This window comes from Carcharodon carcharias, chromosome 15, assembly GCF_017639515.1.
Source record: "Carcharodon carcharias isolate sCarCar2 chromosome 15, sCarCar2.pri, whole genome shotgun sequence".
NCBI classification, from domain to species: domain Eukaryota; kingdom Metazoa; phylum Chordata; class Chondrichthyes; order Lamniformes; family Lamnidae; genus Carcharodon; species Carcharodon carcharias.
Genome location: NC_054481.1, coordinates 105703278 through 105722048, shown reverse-complemented (window position 1 = coordinate 105722048; position 18771 = coordinate 105703278). Strand labels below are relative to the sequence as shown.

Genomic DNA, 18771 nt, shown 5'->3' with positions numbered 1-18771 from the left:
GAGAGTGAACGAGCGAAGGGGAGTGAGAAGAGAGAGAGGAATGAGTGTGGAGCAAGATGGGGAGAATGGTTCAGGAAGAATGAGTGTGGAAAGTGAAGGGAGGGAGGAGTAAAGGGAGTGAGGGGAGGTTTGGGGAGAGACCAAATGGGATGAAGTTAAGGGATTGAGTAAACTGAGGGGGTGGGGGTAGGTCCAGGGGGTGTGACAAGAAGTCGAGTGAGGATGACATGAGTTACCACAAAATGGTGGACCATCTTGGGGAGATAATTGGACATGAGAAGCTGCATGAACAGATGATATTGCAAGGGTCAACTGTTTTAGGCCTCGCTCTGGGTGTTATTCCTGGGATTTTCTGGTCCTGCCCATGGCGGGAATCGTCACAGGCGGAAGGGAAAATTTGATGGGCCAGGCAAAGGTCCATTGACTTTGAACAGGGATTTACGGTCACGCACGGGCAGGATCGGGAAATCCCGACCATTGGCTTCAATAGAACGGAATGCTGCCCGCTTTGCATCCCTACTCTAGTCCAATTTCACACAGGAGCTCAGTGATGTGTTCTCAGAGATACCATCTGCTGAAGTTTGGGGCTGCACCGAGGTGGGGAATGGAGGTGGCCAGAGCTCAGAAGCACCAGGACCATTGGCATGCTGGTTTCCCAACTCTGTTCCTGTGCCAGCCATTAGTGCCAAGGCAGGTTCGGGACTGGCGGGGCTATCCACCCCCAAGACCTGGAGAGGACTCCTGGTACTCGCTGTTTACACCCAGCCCTGTAGACGTCAGCACCTTTGCAACTACAGAAGGTCATGACATTGAACAGTAAGTTAAATGAACATGGCACCTAAGGGGCTGGCATCAGGATCCCACATGCAGATCCTTCATGTCCAGCCACAGGCCATGCCATCTCTCTGATTTTCAAATGTGGGTATACAGAAGTACCTCACCCATAACCGTGACGTCAGCACATTGTCCTCACCAGCATGTGTGACTTCAAGGGAGTATTCCAGCAGGGTCCTCTAGGCTGCAGACCATGCCATGACATTCTGGGGTGCTCATACTCAAGCACAGTACACACAACCAACCAACAGACCCCCCCCCACCCCACCCCCCAACAACATAAGTCTATGCACTACTTAAGAAGAAGGTTCCAGCTGGCGGTTGCTCATGGGTATTGAGTAGCGCTGCATAAAGAGAGAATCATGATTCATCCATGTGCTTTATTGATTGTTGTGGCAGAATGTTCCAGGGGAGCAGCCTGAGTCTCATGGATTAAATACACCCAGGTTCTGTGACCAAGACATGGAGATCCTGGTGCAGGACATCGAAGGCCCTGTATCCAGCAGGTTGAAGAAACACTCTGACAGTCACAAAGAGAGCGTGGCAGTCAATTGCTGCAGCAGTGAGCACGTCAGGAAACTATGGCCGAATGTGGATTCAGTGTTGCATGCAGTCCCACGACCTGCTGCACTCAGGTGAGATGTTTGACTGAAGCACACATTTGCCTCTGGTTTGGGTATCAGATGACTGAGACATCAGATGTGACACAATTGCCACATATGTCACCAGCAACAAGAATGACAGAATGGAAATGACACTCTGTGTTCAAGTGTAAATAGGGTGACATCTGAATGGCCACTTTGATACCTAGCCACATAGATGATGGTCATACATGGATTCAATGTCCCTAATTTGTCTTTATTGTTCACCTGCAGAAGAAAAGAGCTCTAAATGCTAAGGCGGTGGCCCCTACATGGGGTGAGGCATGCAAACTTCAGGGTGATTTGTCCAGTGGAAGAGTTGGCCATACACATAGCCCGTGTGCCTTCCCAGGCCAGTGTAGGAGATGACAAATCGCCCGTAGGAGGTTCCAAAGACGGTGTTAATGGCACCTTGAATCATGGCTTCACTGTTGGTGGTGATGGTTGTTCAGCACGGGGGAGGTGGATTAGGCATAATGGACACTTGCACATGATAGAGCATAAAGGAAGGGTTCCACGCCAAGGCTTCTGCTCATATGGCTTTTGATACTGACCTGTAACTGCATGTGTGCTGTCACTGAGCAAGGATTACACTAATTAACTCCTGTTGTGTCTCACACAGATCCCATCACCGCACACCCAGCCCCCAGAGCCAGAACCTCTCTTGGGCATCAGGAGGAGGATGAAGAGATGCCTGAGGAAGCACTGTCCCAACTGACCAGTCAACAGTTCACCAACACAGATACTAACACTGTGGAGGGAAGTAGCTTGTGTTTAGAGTCGGTTGCACATGGTGAAGGTCACCACACCGGAGTGCAGGGGAAGATGTCAGAGTCAGACATATCAGTGCACAGCTCCCCTCGGAGGAGGAAGGGCAGTGACGATGATGCTGCAGCTGGCATAGAAGTCGGGCCTCAGGAGTCACCTTATGGGGCACAGTACGTGAATCAGCAGCAGCACCAGATGTGCGGACATCTGGTAGAGTTCGCTGAGGCAGTGTGAGCGCATGCACTGCAAGTGGAGGAGTCCATCGCAGTAATGAGCTCGACCTTGTCTTGGGGGCTCAATCGCATGAGCTCCAACCATTAGAGACTGACCAATCACATGCAGCTGCACTCCCAGTGGATGCAAGAGCAGTATGAATTCCTGCAAAGGGATCAAGGCTCATTCAATAGCCTGGAGCAATCCGTTTAGAGTATGAGCACTGTCTTCCATGGAATACATGAGGAGCTGTGCACCCATAACAGGACCTTCTTGCTGGTGGCACAATGGATGCTGGAATGGATGACTGCTGCATCCCAGCAGCCTACACTATCCAACCCTCCAGAAAGCCAACCCAGCGTTGAGGAGGTTATAGAGCAAGATGAGTCTGCTAGTCTGCTGCGAGCAGTTCTGCACACTCGTCTTCCATGGCTTCCCAGGGGTCTCTGCCAGAGCCCTCATCTGTGGTACAAGCTCCAGTGACCACAGCTGCCCCTGCAGAATTGCAGCTCCCACAGTCTCAGGTAGGTCCCCAATGGGTACCTGCATGAAGAGGCCGGCCACAAAGCTCTTCAATGCCTTACAAACATTTTCCTCCAGCTCCTCTGAGGCAACACCGAGGGGGCACCATGTAGGACTGTTTGAGCTCAAAAGGCACTATGGTGTTTCCATCACTGATGGGTTCTCGTCTGCCATTGTATCTCACATTGTTGAGTATGTCTTTTCCATTTTCTGCAAAAACACTATATAAATCAAAGAATGGATGTGATATATTGGTCTATACTTGCTCAGTGGTGCATATAATAACCATGTAAACACACAATTGCATGATTTTACCAGTGTCACTGAAGATTGCAGTCCACCCCTCAGTCATCTGGCAGTTGTGAAGGATGAAGCCATGCATGTCCATCATTGGTCAAGTCGGGTGCTCAGTGAAATGTCCACTGCTGGTAGAGATTGACCATGAGCTGTGGGCCTCGCTGGCCAGGTCAGCATTTATTGCCCTTCCCCAGTTCCCCTTGAGAAGACAGTGGTGAGGCGCCACCTTGAACAGTTGGTGTTGTAGGTACACCCACAGTGCTCTGAGGAAGGGAATTCAGGATTTTGACCCAGCGACAGTGAATAATCAACGATATAGTGTTTGGAAGTGACTTTTCAGGTGGTGATGTCCCCATACATCTATTGCCCTTGTCCTTCTAAGTAGTGGATGTCCAAGGTTTGGAAGGTGCTGTTGAAGGACCTTTGATGAGTTGCTGCAGTGCATCTTGTAGATGGAATACACTGTTGCCATTGTGCATCGGAGGGAGTGAATATTTAATGTGGGGGAAGGGGTGCCATTCTTGTGGACGGCTTTGTCTTGGATCGTGTCAAGCTTCTTGAGTATTGTTGGAGCTGAACTCATCCAAACAAGTGGAGAGTATTTCATCACACTCCTGACTTGAGCCTTGTAAATAGTGGACAGGCTTTGGGGAGTCAGGAGGTGAGCTACTTGCTGCAGAATTCCCAGCCTCTGACCTGCTCTTACACCCGTCATATTTATATGGCTAGTCCAGTTCAGTTTCTGGTCAATGGTAACCCCCAGGTTGTTGATAGTGGGGGATTCAGCAATGGTAATGCTATTGAATGTCAAGGAGCGATGGTTAGATTCTCTCATATTGGAGAATGGCCATTGCCTGGCACTTGTATGCGATAAGTTTACTTTATGCTGTCCAGTCTCGAGTTGCAGCATTTTTCTTGGTGTATCCAAGATATCTGCCCTTCTGAGTCTCGACACAGGAGCACTCTTTAGATAGTGGTCAGGTCTTGGCTAGTGACTAGGTGACTTCTTCACTATCTGTGTGACAGCCTCCAAGAAACACTTGCAGGTCCTCTGTCACAGGGCATCTCATGGTCAGTCCCTCAAGACGGCTGAATGCTGACTTAACTCAAAAGCAAATTCAGCTTTAAACCTGATACCTCACACAGCTTAGAATTCTTAACCTCAGGCCTTCAGAGCTGTCCATGTCTCCAGTAGCAAGCCGTGGAATATGCACAGTGATTTTTGCACCTTTAGACAGTGAAAGTCATGACTTCCTGTTCTTGCCTAGCTTCTTAAATGGCCCAGCTGATTTGTAAATGCCACCTGTGCCCCCTTTCTTTACGCCCCACTCCCTTTCACACAGCCTTCAATATCAGAAATACCTAGATTGGGGTCCGGACTTCCGGGTCCAGGTCCCGCCTGCCATTTTGAAACCTCCACAGAGTCTTCCCGGCTCCATGAAAATCCAGGCCACCACAACCCCGGCTATGGAGGGGCACAGTGGACCAGGGTTTATATTCATCTGATGACCCCTGTTGGAAAGTGTTTAGGGTGGGAGAAGGAATAGATTTATCTGTGATCTTCCTCTGTTGAATGGCTTGCTGACAGTCACAGGTGCCAACTTTAAAGATTGGGCGAGCAGGACAAAGGTGCCCTGATTAACACTCATCTCAACAAGCTGTAAACAACTGATGGTGAAAGCTTACCAGGAAATCCCCAGTTATGGTAAAAGACAAAAACATTATTAATCTAATAAGTCTAAGTAAGAGCTCAGCAGAATGAACTTCTATTAGTATCACCAATAAAGGGCATCAGTGTCTTATTCCGAATCTTATGCCACAAAGAAAGATTCAAAGCCAAGTCACTCTATGTCCAACAGGTAATTGTAGCACCAAATCCTATTTCCTTCATGGAGGTTTTCAGGTGTGTGGTTGAAGATATGTGAATCTAGGGTTGGTCTGTGCAGGAACGGGGGAGATTATATGATGCTGTGTCTGGGCTTCCTTTATTTCTTGGAGTGTGTGGCCACTATAATTCAGCAGATGAAACAGATTTTGAAAGAAAAAGAATGAAAACAGGCTCATAGAGTAGAGGGAAAGCAACATATTTATGGGGAAGAATGTGTGCTACATTGATCAAACACCAAACAATGGCATTCTACTTCTTAAATTGGGTCTTCAAAACATTTGAATTAGAGCATCAAAATTTTTTCCGGCTGGTCTGTGTGACAGGGAAGATGTTTTAACATTGGAGGAATCAATGCCAACATCATGTTTCTTTTAATTCTTTCAGGGGACACAAGCATCACTGGCTAGGCCAGCATTTATTGCCCATCCCTAATTGCCCATGAGAAAGTGGTGGTGAGCTGCCTTCTTGAACTGCTGCAGTCCATGTGGTATAGGTACACCCACAGTGCTGTTAGGGATGGAGTTCCATGATTTTGACCCAGCAACAGTGAAGGAATGGCGAGATATTTCCAAGTCAGGATGGTGTGTGGCTTGAAGAGGAGTTTGCAGGTGGCGGTAGGAACATAGGAACAGGGACAGACCACGTGGCCCCTTCAGCCTGCTAGATCATGGCCGATCTTTTACCTCAATGCCATGCTCCCACACTATCCCCATATTTTTTTTATTCATTGGATTTGGGCGTTGCTGTCTAGGCCAGCATTTATTACCCACACCTCATTGCTCTTGTTCTGACGGCAGCTAAGAGTCAACCACATTGCTGAGGGTGGATCTGGAGCCAAACCAAGTAATGACATCAGATTTCTTTCTGAAGGCGTTGGTGAACCAGGTGGGTTTTTACAACATTCGACAATGGTTTCATGGTCATCATTAGACTTTTTTTACGAACCCCTCCAGAGCATTACCCTGTGTCTCTGGATTATTAGTCTAGAGACAAGACCACTACGCCATCACTTCCCCATATCCCTTGATGTCCTTGGTATCTAGAAATGTATCAACCTTTGCTTTGAACATACTCAATGACAGGGCCTCCACAGCCCCCTGAAGTAGAGAATTCCAAAGATTCAACAACTGCGGGCTGAAGAAATTCCTCCTTATCTAAATCCTAAATGGTTTACCTCTTATTCTGAGACTGTATCCTCTGGTTTGAGGTGATGGATAGGGTGCCAATCAGGAATGCTTTGTTCTGGATGGTGTCAAACTCTTTGAGTGTTGTTAGAGTTGCACTCATCCAGGCAAGTGGAGAGTATTCCATCACACTCCTGACTTGTGCCTTATGGATGGTGGGCAGGCTTAGGGGGAATCAGGAGGTGAGTTACTCTCTGCAGAATTCCTGGTCTCTGACCTGCTGTTGTAGCCACAGTATTTATATGGCTGGTCCAGTTCAGTTTCTGGTCAGTGGTAAACCCCAGACTATTGATAATGGGGGAGTCAGCGATGGTAATGCCATTGAATATCAATGTTTGGATTCTCCCTTGTTGGACATAGTCATTGCCAGGTACTTGTGCTGCACGAATGTTAATTGCCACTCATCATCCCAAGTCTGAATATTGTCCAGGTCTGTGGTAATACATGAAGGTGGAAAGACAAGATACTACATGTGGATCATAATAAGATCATAAGAAATAGGAGCAGGAATAGGCCATTCAGCCCATCGAGCCTGTTTTGTCATTCAGTAAGATCATGGCTCATCCGATTGTAGTCATAACTCCACTTTCCTGCCTGAGTCCCACAAACCTTTGACTCCCTTGTAGATCAAAAATCTGTCTAGCCACGCTCCATTCAGGTAAGTGAGGATAGCATGAAAAATTAATAATTATTTTTACAAAATAAAAAAAGTTTGCATTCTTCATTCACCATCTCCTCTCCAGTACTTGATATCAACTACTTTTTTGATGAAACAGTTAGACAGTAAAAGCCATGGTCAGAGATTAAGTCATGCATGAGGTGTGACTGACTTGGTATAACAGTGCAAGGTGATGCTGGATACACAATATTACAGCCGCAACTGTCAGCACTTCACATCACTGACCAAGGCAAATGTCAGCAATGGTTTCTTCATTTGAGATACCAATGTCAAGGTCACAGTCTATCCTGACCGATGGCTCCTAATGTCGAAGAGAGTGGTAGAGATTTAATAAATCGGGAAGTGGCAATTAGGTGACTCCACAGTCTGGTTTTAAAAGCCGATAGATTCTGAAAGGTTGGGAATTTACAACATGGTGGGAAGTTCCTTGGTTTTGAAATCCTGGGAAAGAATGAGTTGGAAGAGTTGGTGATGTAATGAGTCAGATTATAATTCTTTTGTTGCATAAATTTATGTCTGATACATACATTGCTTACACTTCTATTATAATTTTAGTTATTTACTTTCTTCAGAAATCCTCACAAATACTTGTGAAAATCCCTCAAAAGCCAGTGATGTCCCTCAGATTCCAGTCACTCAGGAGAAGAGAGAACCTCCACCAAAAGCTGAAGACCATGAATTCAGTAAGGTAATGATTCCCTGTGACATCTCTGTATACGAGCACAAAATAATCAGTTAAAGGCAACAAAAATACTACACTTAACCTTCCATTCTACCTGTTGTACCACTTACAAAATGGCCATCCTCTAACGTTGCTATACACTTCCCCACTTAAAATCCTTCAGTCAGTCCTTCCGTCTAGCCCACAACACTGAAACCGCCCTGGTCAAAGTCACCAACAACCTAAGTGTTTGTGACTATATTGTATTCTAGTTCTCTTCAACCTTGCCACAGCTTTCACCACAATCATGCATCCAATTATCCTCTATCTACTTCCCTGAGATCCACCCCCACAACATTTCTCTCTCAACTAGTTTCATTCTTTAATGTCCCATTGGAGCCTGCACCTCTCCAAAGGTGGTTTCATCAAACTTCAGTGTTACCTATAAGAATGAGATCAGTTTTCATCCGTATGTTGACTGGAACCAACTTCATCTCTCCATCATCTCTCTGGAGATTTTGCTGTTCTGTTTGTTCAATATCAAGCCAAGGATGAGCCAGCAATATTGCAGTTCACTCTCTTGTTTGAGCCCGGTGAGAATCTTGGTTTGTTAACCCCAATCTATCCCCTTTCCTGGATGCCTACTGAAACTCGGCATGGTTATCTTACTAGACTCTAAGCTGCTCTTCAAATCCTGCATTTAGTCCACCACTAAAACTGCCAACTTCACAATGAAATCATGGCAACATCCCTACTTCATCCCCATTACCACAGAAACCTCTATTCATACCACTGTCACCACCAGACTTGACTCTACAAACACCTTCCACATCAACAAACCAAGTTACACCCTCCATACACCTCAATTCACCCAGAGCTCTGCTTGCATCATATTCTATGTAAAATTCCATTCACCAGTCACCCTGTCCTCTTTGGCCTGGCTTCCCAATTCATTACGTCCAAAATCCTTCTCCTCATCTAATAAACTTTCTCACGCCATGCTGCACACTACCTTTGTTACCCCCCCCCCCAGCCTTGGGTATTCTTGTACTCTGCCGCCTTCCAGCTCTGGTTTACAATCTCTCCTATTTCTCTGCTCTACTATTGCCTGAAGTGAGACGGAAACACCACTTAGGCAAACAATCGCGGTCTCTGCCACACTTCCAATAAAACAGCAGCAGTGAAAATGTGAGCAGCTCCGCGGAATTTTCTGGACCCACCTGGATGTCAGATGTGAAATATTTCCATGATCCTGAAAACATTGTCAGCTCAAAGCTGGCTCCCTGGTTTCTGTAATTCATCCACAGTTGTAGACAAGAGGATACAACTTTACCAACCAGTAAGTTGAGAAACAATCACCAGTCCATATTGTTTGTCAGTCTTAGCTGGCACGTAAAATTGCACTCCACGGGGAGAATTTTTAGCCCCAGCGGGGGAAAGTATGGAGGTGGGCAGTTACAAAAAAATCATGTCGTCAGCCAGCATACCAATGCTCTGCCCTGGGCCAGTTTCCTGGAGCAGGATGAGGAAGCGCAGGGTTGCCCACCCATGTGGCTGGTAGCCAACTGAGCCACTTCAAGGCCTACTAAGGCCTATTGTCAGAGGTGGACTGGAATTTTTCAGTTCGCCTTTAGGCCTCTCGAGGTGCCTGGAGCTGGCCTCCTGGCAGCAGCCTGGGGTCCAGTGCTCCAGTCAGGCTTTAAGGCCCTCCCCGCCTCCCTGGCGTCAGCTGTAGTTGTAAGCCATCAGATGGTCCCATTGTTAAGGGCACTTTTTATTTTGAAGTTAAAAATGTTGCTGAGAGGACGCTTTCATCTTGGGGTGCCCTCTCTCTCTCTCCCATCTACCATGGAATCTTGCTGCTTCGCGAGTGCTTGATGTATTCCGGCTTTGACAGCACCACCTGCCATAAAATTGGACATCAAGTCTGTCCTCTGGCCATTAATAGGCCAATTTGGGGAAAATCACAGCCAGGTGACTGTTACCCCCACAATACTTGGTTGTGACCCCCATTTGGCCCCTGCATTGGGGTCTAAAAGCCCATGGGATAATTCCTGCCCCACATTAGCCTCAGCACCTCTGGGAACCATTCCTTATCTGAATTACTATCCAGTGACTCCTGGTGGAAATTGGGAGCGTGCAGATATTGGGTAAGGAAGCCTGACCCCATCCAGAGCCTCTGGGCTCACACATTAAAATGGCTACTTGGCTGATGGAGAGACAGTTTCTGATGCTGGTAGAATTACAGCAACGGTGAAGAGGGGAGCGGATTGCAAAAGGGGAATGAGACGTAATTCCACTGCTGAATTAATGTTTTCTTTGGGCTTATTATGTTTCAGCAAGACAGGACGGATTTCTGCTGGGAGCCCATCCTACAGGTCGGCATCTCTTTCACCGCATGATACTGTCCTAAATGTGGTTAAGTGCAGGACTACTTAAAGAAAAGGAACACACTGACCAGAACCCTCCTGATCCTAAATGCATTGTCCGGTGGAGTGCAGAGCTAGATAGTGCAGGAAGTTCCTGGGTTCAGCTCCAGCTTGTGCTTTTTAGCTATACCAGGAACGTAGGTGGTGTTAAGGCCTACAGCAGGAGACACTAACAAGGTAGACAAAAGGAGGAAAAACAAGATGAATGAATGAGTAATAGTTAGATGCCAAGCTTGAGCTTTGACAGGGGCCGGCCATGGTTCAATGGGTAGCACCCTTACTTCTGAGCCAAAGGGTTCAAGCCCCACCCCATAAAATCTAGGCTGCCACTCCAGGGCAGAACTGAGGGAGTGCTGTACTGTCTGTGACGCTGCCTTTCAGATGAAGCATTAAACCAAGACCCTATCTGCTCTGCCAAGTGGGTTTAAAAGATCCCAAGGCACTATTCAAAACAAAGGAGTTCTCCCCCATGTCCTGGCCAATACTTATAGGAACATAGGACTTAAGAGCAGAAGTAGGCCACACAGCCCTTCAAGCCTGTTACGCCTTTCAAAATGATCATGGCTGATGTGCTTGTGGTCTCAACTCCACCTTCCTGTCTGCCCCCCCCCATAACCCTTGACTCCCTTATCCATCAAAAAAGTAACTCTGCCTTGAATATATTCTGGGGAAGAGAATTCCACAGGCTAATGATCCTCTGAGAGGTAAAAAAAATCTCCTCATCTCAGTCTTAAAAGGAGACCTCTCATTCTTAAACTGTGTCCCCAGGTTCTAGTCTCCCCCTCAAGTGGAAACATCCTCCCAGTATCTGCCCTGTTAAGTCCCCTCAGGATCTTATATGATCACCCCTCATTCTTCTGATCTCCAAAGGGTATAAGCCCAAACTGTTCAAACTTTCTCCATAGGATAAACCCTTCATTCCAGGAATGAGTGAAGTGAACCTTCTCTGAACTGCTTCTATTTCATTTATATCCTTTTTCAAATAAGGAGACCAATACTGTACACAACATTCCGGATGTGGCCTCACCAATGCTCTGTACAGCTGCAGTAAAACTTCCCTACTTTTATATTCCATCCCCTTTGCAATAAATGCCAACATTCCATTTGCCTTCCGAATCATTTGATGTACCTGCATACTAACTTTTTGTGACTCACATACCAGAACACCTAGATTCCTCTGTACCACAGTGTTTTGCAATCTCGCTCCATTTAAACAGTAAACTGCATTTCCATTCTTCCTGCCAAAATGGCCAAGATCACATTTTCCCATATTATACTCCATCCGCCAAAATTTTGCCCACTCCCCCAAGCTACATCGCTAAACGCAGCAAGACCTGGACAATATCCAGGCTTGGGCTGGCAAGTGGGAAGTAACATTTGCACCACACAAGTGCCAGCCAATGACCATCTTCAACAAGAGAGAATCTAACCATCGCCCTTGACATTCAATGGCGTTACCACCACTGAATCCCCCACTACCAATATCCTGGGGTTACTAAAAACAGAACTGGACTAGCCACATAAATACTGTGGCAACAACAGCAAGTCAGAGGCTAGGAATCCTACGGTGAGTAACTCACCTCCTGAATTCCCAAAGCCTGTCCACCATCTACAAGGCACAAGTCAGGAGTGTGATGGAATACTCTCCGTTTGCCTGGATGAGTGCAGCTCCCACAACACTCAAGAAGCTTGAAACCAACCAGGACAAAGCAGCCCACTTGATTGGCACCACAAACATTCACTCCCTCCACCACTGATGCATAGTAGCAGCTGTGTGTACCATCTATAAGATGCACTGCAGAAACTCACCAAGGCTCCTTAGGCAGAACCTTCCAAACCCATGACTGCTACTATTTAGAAAGACAAAGGCAGCAGATAGACGGGAGCACCACCACCTGCAAGTTCCCCTCCAAGTCGTTCACCACCCAGTCCCTTCACTGTGGCTGGGTCAAAATCCTGGAACTCCCTCCCTAACAGCACTGCGGGTGTACCAACACCACATGGACTGCAGCGGTACAAGAAGGCAGCTCACCACCACCTTCTGAAAGGCAATTTGGGATGGGCAATAAATGCTGCCCTAGCCAGCGAAGCCCACATCCTGTATATGAATTTAAAAAAATTAACACATTGCTTTTGTGGGGTCTTGCTGCGCACAAATTGGTTGTTGTTTTTTGCATTACATCAGTGACTACACTTCAAAAGTATTGTCTTGGCTGTAAAGCACTTTAGGGTTGTGAAAAGTGCTATATAAATTAAAGCCTTTCTTTAAAAAGAGCCTGTAGATTTTAAGAGAAAGAGGAGACTGATGGTGAGGAGTTATGTAGTTTGTACAAGAATCAGAATAGTGGACAGCTGAGCCTACAGTCAGGATGGGAGAGCTGATCTAAGTTAGGAAGGGGTGTTACAATAGGTTTCAACACCTCAGAGCAAAGCAGGGGAAGAAAAATTAAGCAGGATTTCCAGTCCTGGTGGCTACCCAGTGACCCTGCTCAAATATGTGAATGCAGTATGAGAATAGAATTGGTCTCAGCTCTGAGATCCTCTTCTGTCTGGTCACACAAGCCATTTCGGCTCAGACTTGAAGAATGAATGAAGCACAGGAAAGATAGCAGCTCCCTTGCGAAATTAGCCCAACCAAGAAAGGAAGGAAAAGAGGAACGTTGCAAGGAATAAACCAATCTGAGCTCCTTCAGCCCCCAATCTTGACATTCCCAAAGCCTCCATGTCACTGAGGGATGCCAAAGATCATAAAACCTATCGTCATGCATTCTAAGGCAGGTAGTTATGTGGTATTTCAAGGGGCGTGATACATTAGAATGGATATGGTTGGGGAATAACCTCACTGTATTAAACAGTCCATTAGTAATCTGTTTTAAGTTACATTGTTATGCACTTCTGTAATGCACTTTTTACCTGAAATCTGATGATTATTCTGCAATTTTTTATAACTCTTCTTTCCTTTGGGATTTAGAATTGTTTTGGGAGCACAAGTGTAATTTTCTCTGGCTCTAAGCAAACTCTGAATGGCTACAACATCACTGCACTTGCGAGGTCGTCACTGGTCGGTAGGTCATTATCAATTGTTTATAAGCTCTCCTGGGCGAAATTGATCCAAAACCCCTTCCACTCAGCCTTTACCATGTTAAATGTTACTTCGTCTGTGAGAAGTTTACCCTTCGCATGATCTTTACCACAGTCCAGAGGCCCCAGGGCTCACAGAGCCATCAAACCCATGGTGGGCCAAGTGTCCCTCTTGCTGGCATTCATGGGTAGATGTGTGCTACAGAATTGGTGCAACTGGGTGCCCGCCTCAGGAAGGTGTGACGCTGGGCATAACATGAATAGAGATGGCCCAAAAATTGTACCTGGATTTCACATCAGGCCAGTTATCCCACTTTGATTGATGGTCTGTGATCTATTGTAGTCTTCCACAACTTTGCTGCCTCCGATTCCAGGGACCAACAGACATCCCTTCAGCCCAGCATTGCTAAGGCTATTAAAATAAGCTCATGGGCAGAATTTTGGCCTTGGCGGGCGGGCGGGCTTGTGGGGGCAGCCATAAGCCGACCGCCACCCATGATCAGCACCGCACCGCGATTTCACGCTGGCGGGCCAATTAAGGACCGCCCAGCTTGAAACGCGAATAGCAGCGCTCAGTGCTGCCTGTGCAGGGGGGGGGGGGAGGGAGGAGACGAGCGGGTTGTGCACAAGCTTCGCGCATGCGTGCGAGTGAGCGCTTCATAATCTCGCTGAGGCACGGGGCTGCCTCAGGGAGATGAATAGATATATATATATAAAAAAATAAAGAAAATAAATATGTAATAAAACATGTCCCCTCATGTGACTCCGTCACATGAGCAGGGGCATTTAGCTAATGAGAAATTAAAGTTTTTATGTTATTTTTATTTGCTTTTGGGAACCTCATCCCATCCGTGGATGAGGTTTCCAAAAAAATTACAAAGGCCGTTTGGCCTTTTCGCCTGCCTGCCAACCATTATTGATTACGTAATGGCCTTAACAGTCTATTAATTGTCGGCGGGCGTGCTGCTGTCTCTGGAGTGCGCCTGCCAACCGAACTATCGTGCGACTGCGCGTTGACGTCGGTACGTTCAGCCGAAGTTAGCGCACCTCATTTCACGCTCGAGTGGGTCGAGTGTGTGCCCACCCGCTGAGTGAAAATTTCTGCCCCATAGGACATAATTCCTGTATTTGCATGCACCTGACTATGAATAGGTGGATGTGCCATGCACCCACACATAGACCCCAATATTGACAGAGGAGACCTGTGTCGGTGGGATCAGAGTTCCTGAGGGGAAATCCAGAAGTCAGTCTGATTCCAGAAGGGGAATACTTCAGAGCAGGCTGCAGGACCAGGTAGGGAGCATGGATTGATGACCCTGGGGGTCTTTGTACAGGGGATAAGCTTAGGAGGTGGGGCACGAGGGAAACTCCTGCTCCTCCTGGCCCACATGCAGCGCTGTAAAAGTACTTACCTTCTCCCCAAAGCTGCCCACGCTTTATTGACTGGGTTCCCTGAGGCCTGGGAAGGCCAGCCACTGTTAAATCAGAGGCTACAGCCCTATTAAAATATTTAAACTACCAACCGCCTTCCGAGGGTGGCTATGAAATTTTAAAAATTTTAGCATCTGACCTGACCTCAACCCACCCATTTTTGGGGGCTGAAATTCACCCCATCATTTTCGATGGACCAAAAAAGGGGGAAAAAAAACCCTGGCATTAAAACTTCTCCCTCTTGTCTCCTGAAGCTGCTGACTCTTGCTGAGGTTTAACTATACGGGGTTCAATGGCTTAATGCCTCACCCAAGTGACAATCCTTCACATATGAATCAGGAAAGGGACTGTGGCAGGCTGTCTAGCCACAGCTGGTATTACAGCTGAGCATGATCTCACTGTCAGCCAATATTCACACCCAGGCCCTTTCCAACAGGGTTCAGCAAAAAGACAGCCAGGAGCAAGATTCCTGGCTGCATTTTTGACCCTCCCTAGCCCAAGGACAGTTAAACACCTCAGTTGCTTTGGCCATGGTCACCCAACTATCCAAAGGTGAAGAAGCAAACCTGGAATCTTCTGATCACTACGGCTTGTAACAAATTGCCTTACCAAATGGCTCACTGAAGCACAGGTTTGTAATATGAAGTAACATCGAGACTGTCTTATGTGTTTCCAACATAAAGACCAGGATTTTTATGATGCTGGGGTTTGCTTTCCCAAAGAGTCGGCGGAGAACACTTCCCCGCCGATACTGCCTGCCCCACAGCTCCAGCAAACGTTAAATGGCTGGAGGCAGGACTTCTGCCCTTCGCTCAGGAGGCAGTCCCACCTTAAAAAACTGCCGGCCACTCAGATTGGCCGGCAGCTCTCTAGTCCCTGCAGCGCCAGAAGCTGCAGTGGACAGAACTGGGACTGCAAGTAGCCTCCAAGTCCCAGGAGTCCAGGACCAGGCAAGTTTTGGGGGGTCTTGGGATGGGGTGGGGTAGTGAGGCCCCGGGGGGATGGGTAGAAGGGGGTGAGGGTGTTGGTGGAGAGGTCAAGGAAAGGGGGACAGAGGATCTGAAATGGCCAGTCCTTTAAGGGGGGGTGCCCGATGTTAAAAGGAGGCTGATGATGGAGATGCCCCTCCCCCATCCCCGCCCGGGGCCTGAACAGGGTTACTTTTTAGGCTTCCCCCATTGACCTTGAACTCCTCCCGCCAGCCTGAAAATTGAGGCTTGGCTGGAAACAGCCCTTAAGTGGTCAACAATTGGCCACTTAGTGCCTCAATTGGGGAAATGGAGGATGGGCTGGCCTAAGACCCGCCCATCCCAGTGTAAAATTGCGGAGAGGTGGGGGCAGGCTGGAACCTGGTGGGAAGGCCATCCAAGAAATTTTATGGCCAGCTGGGGGAACATAAAATGCTGTCCGAAATGACAAAAAGAATGAAATTAGAAAAATATTACTTTTTCTTATTCATTCATGGGGTGTGGGCATCACTGGCTAGGCCAGCATTTACTGCCCATCCCTAATTTCTCTTGTTCAGGGGGCATTTAGGAGTCAACCACATTGCTGTGGGTCTGGAGTTACATGTAGGCCAGACCAGGTAAGGACGGCAAATTTCCTTCCCTAAAGGACATTAGTGAACCAGATGGGTTTTTACAATGATCGATAATGGCTTCATGGTCATCATTAGACTTTTAATTCCAGATTTTTTTGCTGAATTCAAATTCCACCATCTGCCATGGTGGGATTCCAACCTGGGTCCCCAGAGCAGTACCCTGGGTCTCTGGATTACTAGTCTAGCAACAATACCTCTACACCATCGCCTCCACTTAAATAGATAGCCCAGAGCTTCAACTGAGAAACAGAACAATGAAGTAGAATTACATTAGCTGTGATAAGTGTGGACAATCCATTGAGTGGGTCTGAACACAGAATCCCCATACTGTTGCAGCGAGTGGTTATGATCTGGGAGGGACTGCTTGGAAGGGGAAGCGGAGGGCGGGGGCTGTGGGATGGGGGGGAGGGGGTGGAAGCAGATTCTATAGTAACTTTCAAAAGGGAATTGGATAAATATTTGAAATGGAATTTTTTGCAGGACTGCGGAGATTGGGCAAGGGAGTGGAACTAATTGAATAGCTTTTTCAAAGAGCCAGCACAGGCATGGTGGGCTGAATGGCCTCCTTCCAGGCTGTATCAATCTATGTCCACAGGTATAGGAGTGAGGGGAGCAAGGTTTTGTTAAATGCGCCTTACAGGAGCAGTGTGCATACTCTGTGTAGTCACAAGCATATTCAAATAGTCACACAAATGACTGTAAATTCCCCTATGAAGTTTTCTGTCACCTCCAACTAGGAAGAATTACACACATACAAATACCTGGCCACAGGTACGAGACATTGGCCTGGATCTTCTGGCTGCCATCTTGGCAGACCCCCCAACAGTGGGAGATTCAACAGCCCAGCCAAAAGTCTATTGACTTTCCGCAGGACCAGACGATCCTGGTGGCGGGCGGGGCCAGAAAATCCTGCTCATTGTCCCAGGAGAAAGGGATTGGGAGGGGAGCATACATGCAATAACTACATGCCCAACTAACCATGGCAGGACCTGCCAATCACCAGCATTTTTGAACAATCGCAGGAGTTCCAGGAGCAGTTAAGCATGTAGTTCAGTCGGTTGCTTAGAGGTGTGTTCATGTTATGCAAAGCATTGCGGCGGAAGGGTTATAGACTGAGTAACTCAGTTGCCTTAGAGTTTCTTTGATTTAATATGCTGAAATTGTGACTCATTGGAGATTGACAGCATTAAGCAGCCCTGCAATTGAAAGCTGCAATTAAGGCAACAGTGGAATCCACGAGAAGTTAATTTGAAGCAATTTTATTCTCAAAGTACTCGGCTGTGGGTCTGATCATAAGGACAGAAGAACTAGAAGCAGGAGTAGGCCATTCAGCCCCTCGAACCTGCTCCATCATTCAATACGCTCATGGGTGATAGTCGACTTCAATTCCAACTTCCTGCCCTATCCCATACCCCTCGATTCCTTTAATATCCACTAATCTATTGGCCTCGGTCTTGAATATACTCAACAACTGGGAATCTTGGGCCTCTAGGGTAGAGAATTTCAAAAATCACAACCCTTTGACTGAGGAAATTTCCCTTCAGCTCTGTCCTAAATCCCTTATTCGGAGTCTCTGACCCCTAGATTTAGACTCCTCGGCATCCTCCCTGTTAAGCCTCATAAGACCTTTATAGGTTTCAATGAGATCACCTCTCAGTCTTCTAAATCCTAAGGAATAAAGGCCTAGTTTACTTGATTTCTCCTCATTGAATGCATTACTCCAGGTGTGGTCATACCAAGGCCATATGTAATTGCAGTTTACTTTTATGTTTGATTATTACCTGTTTTCCTAATTACTTGCTGTTCCTCCATGTTAAATTTCTGTGATTCGTGTGCACGGACACCCAGGTCCCTCTGAATACCAACATCTCTTAGTCTCTCACCATTTCAAAGAAAATTGGCTTTTCTATTTTTCCTACCAAAGTGGATAACTTCATACTGCGCAACATTATCTCCCACCTGTCGTATCTGGCCCACACTGACTCCGCCTGTATTCCATTCCAGACCCAGGCCACAGTTTTCAGGAATGAAAAAAATGGGACCCGTAAATATTGGCGCTGGCCAACATGTCAGTTTCCTGATGCTATCCCCAGCCATTTGAGGGTAGGTGGGTTCGGGGCATGGCAAAGCTGCCCGTTTCCACGAGACAGGCATACAAATAGGTTCATTAAGATCCTTGCTGGGGGCATTGACAAGAGGCTGATTGGGATTTTCCAGTTGGTCTCCAGTTTCCAGGCCAGTTATAGACTACCCGCCCAAAAATGACCCATTTACTCTTGCACTGTTTTCTGTCCATTATCTGAGTGATGATATTAACCTGTGTCAGCGTGTGCATTAAAACTTAAGCTAGGCAAGGAAGTCAGAGTGTAACTTTTGTGTGAGATTGGGAGATGATTGTGATGAAGTATGAGGGGTCTACACTGTACCATAACAAGGAATACTGGAGTCAGGAGTATGATGTGTCATTCCTTCGGTCTGGCTTGGAATCTCCCACATTTCTGTTGAAGATTCCATGCAGGAAATTGTCTAGAATGAGGAGCAAC

General features: G+C 47.0%; 1 protein-coding gene across 2 annotated transcripts in view; it reads left to right on the top strand.

Annotated features, from left to right (window-relative positions):
- Nucleotides 1-18771, top strand: part of fam131c (family with sequence similarity 131 member C) — a 47151-nt gene that overhangs the window by 12083 nt on the left and 16297 nt on the right. For both annotated transcript variants that reach the window (XM_041205728.1, XM_041205727.1), the window contains exons 2-4: nt 7599-7714; nt 10027-10065; nt 13088-13181. In XM_041205728.1, coding sequence (XP_041061662.1) covers nt 7599-7714; nt 10027-10065; nt 13088-13181 — 249 coding nt within the window. The remainder of the gene's footprint in view (nt 1-7598; nt 7715-10026; nt 10066-13087; nt 13182-18771) is intronic.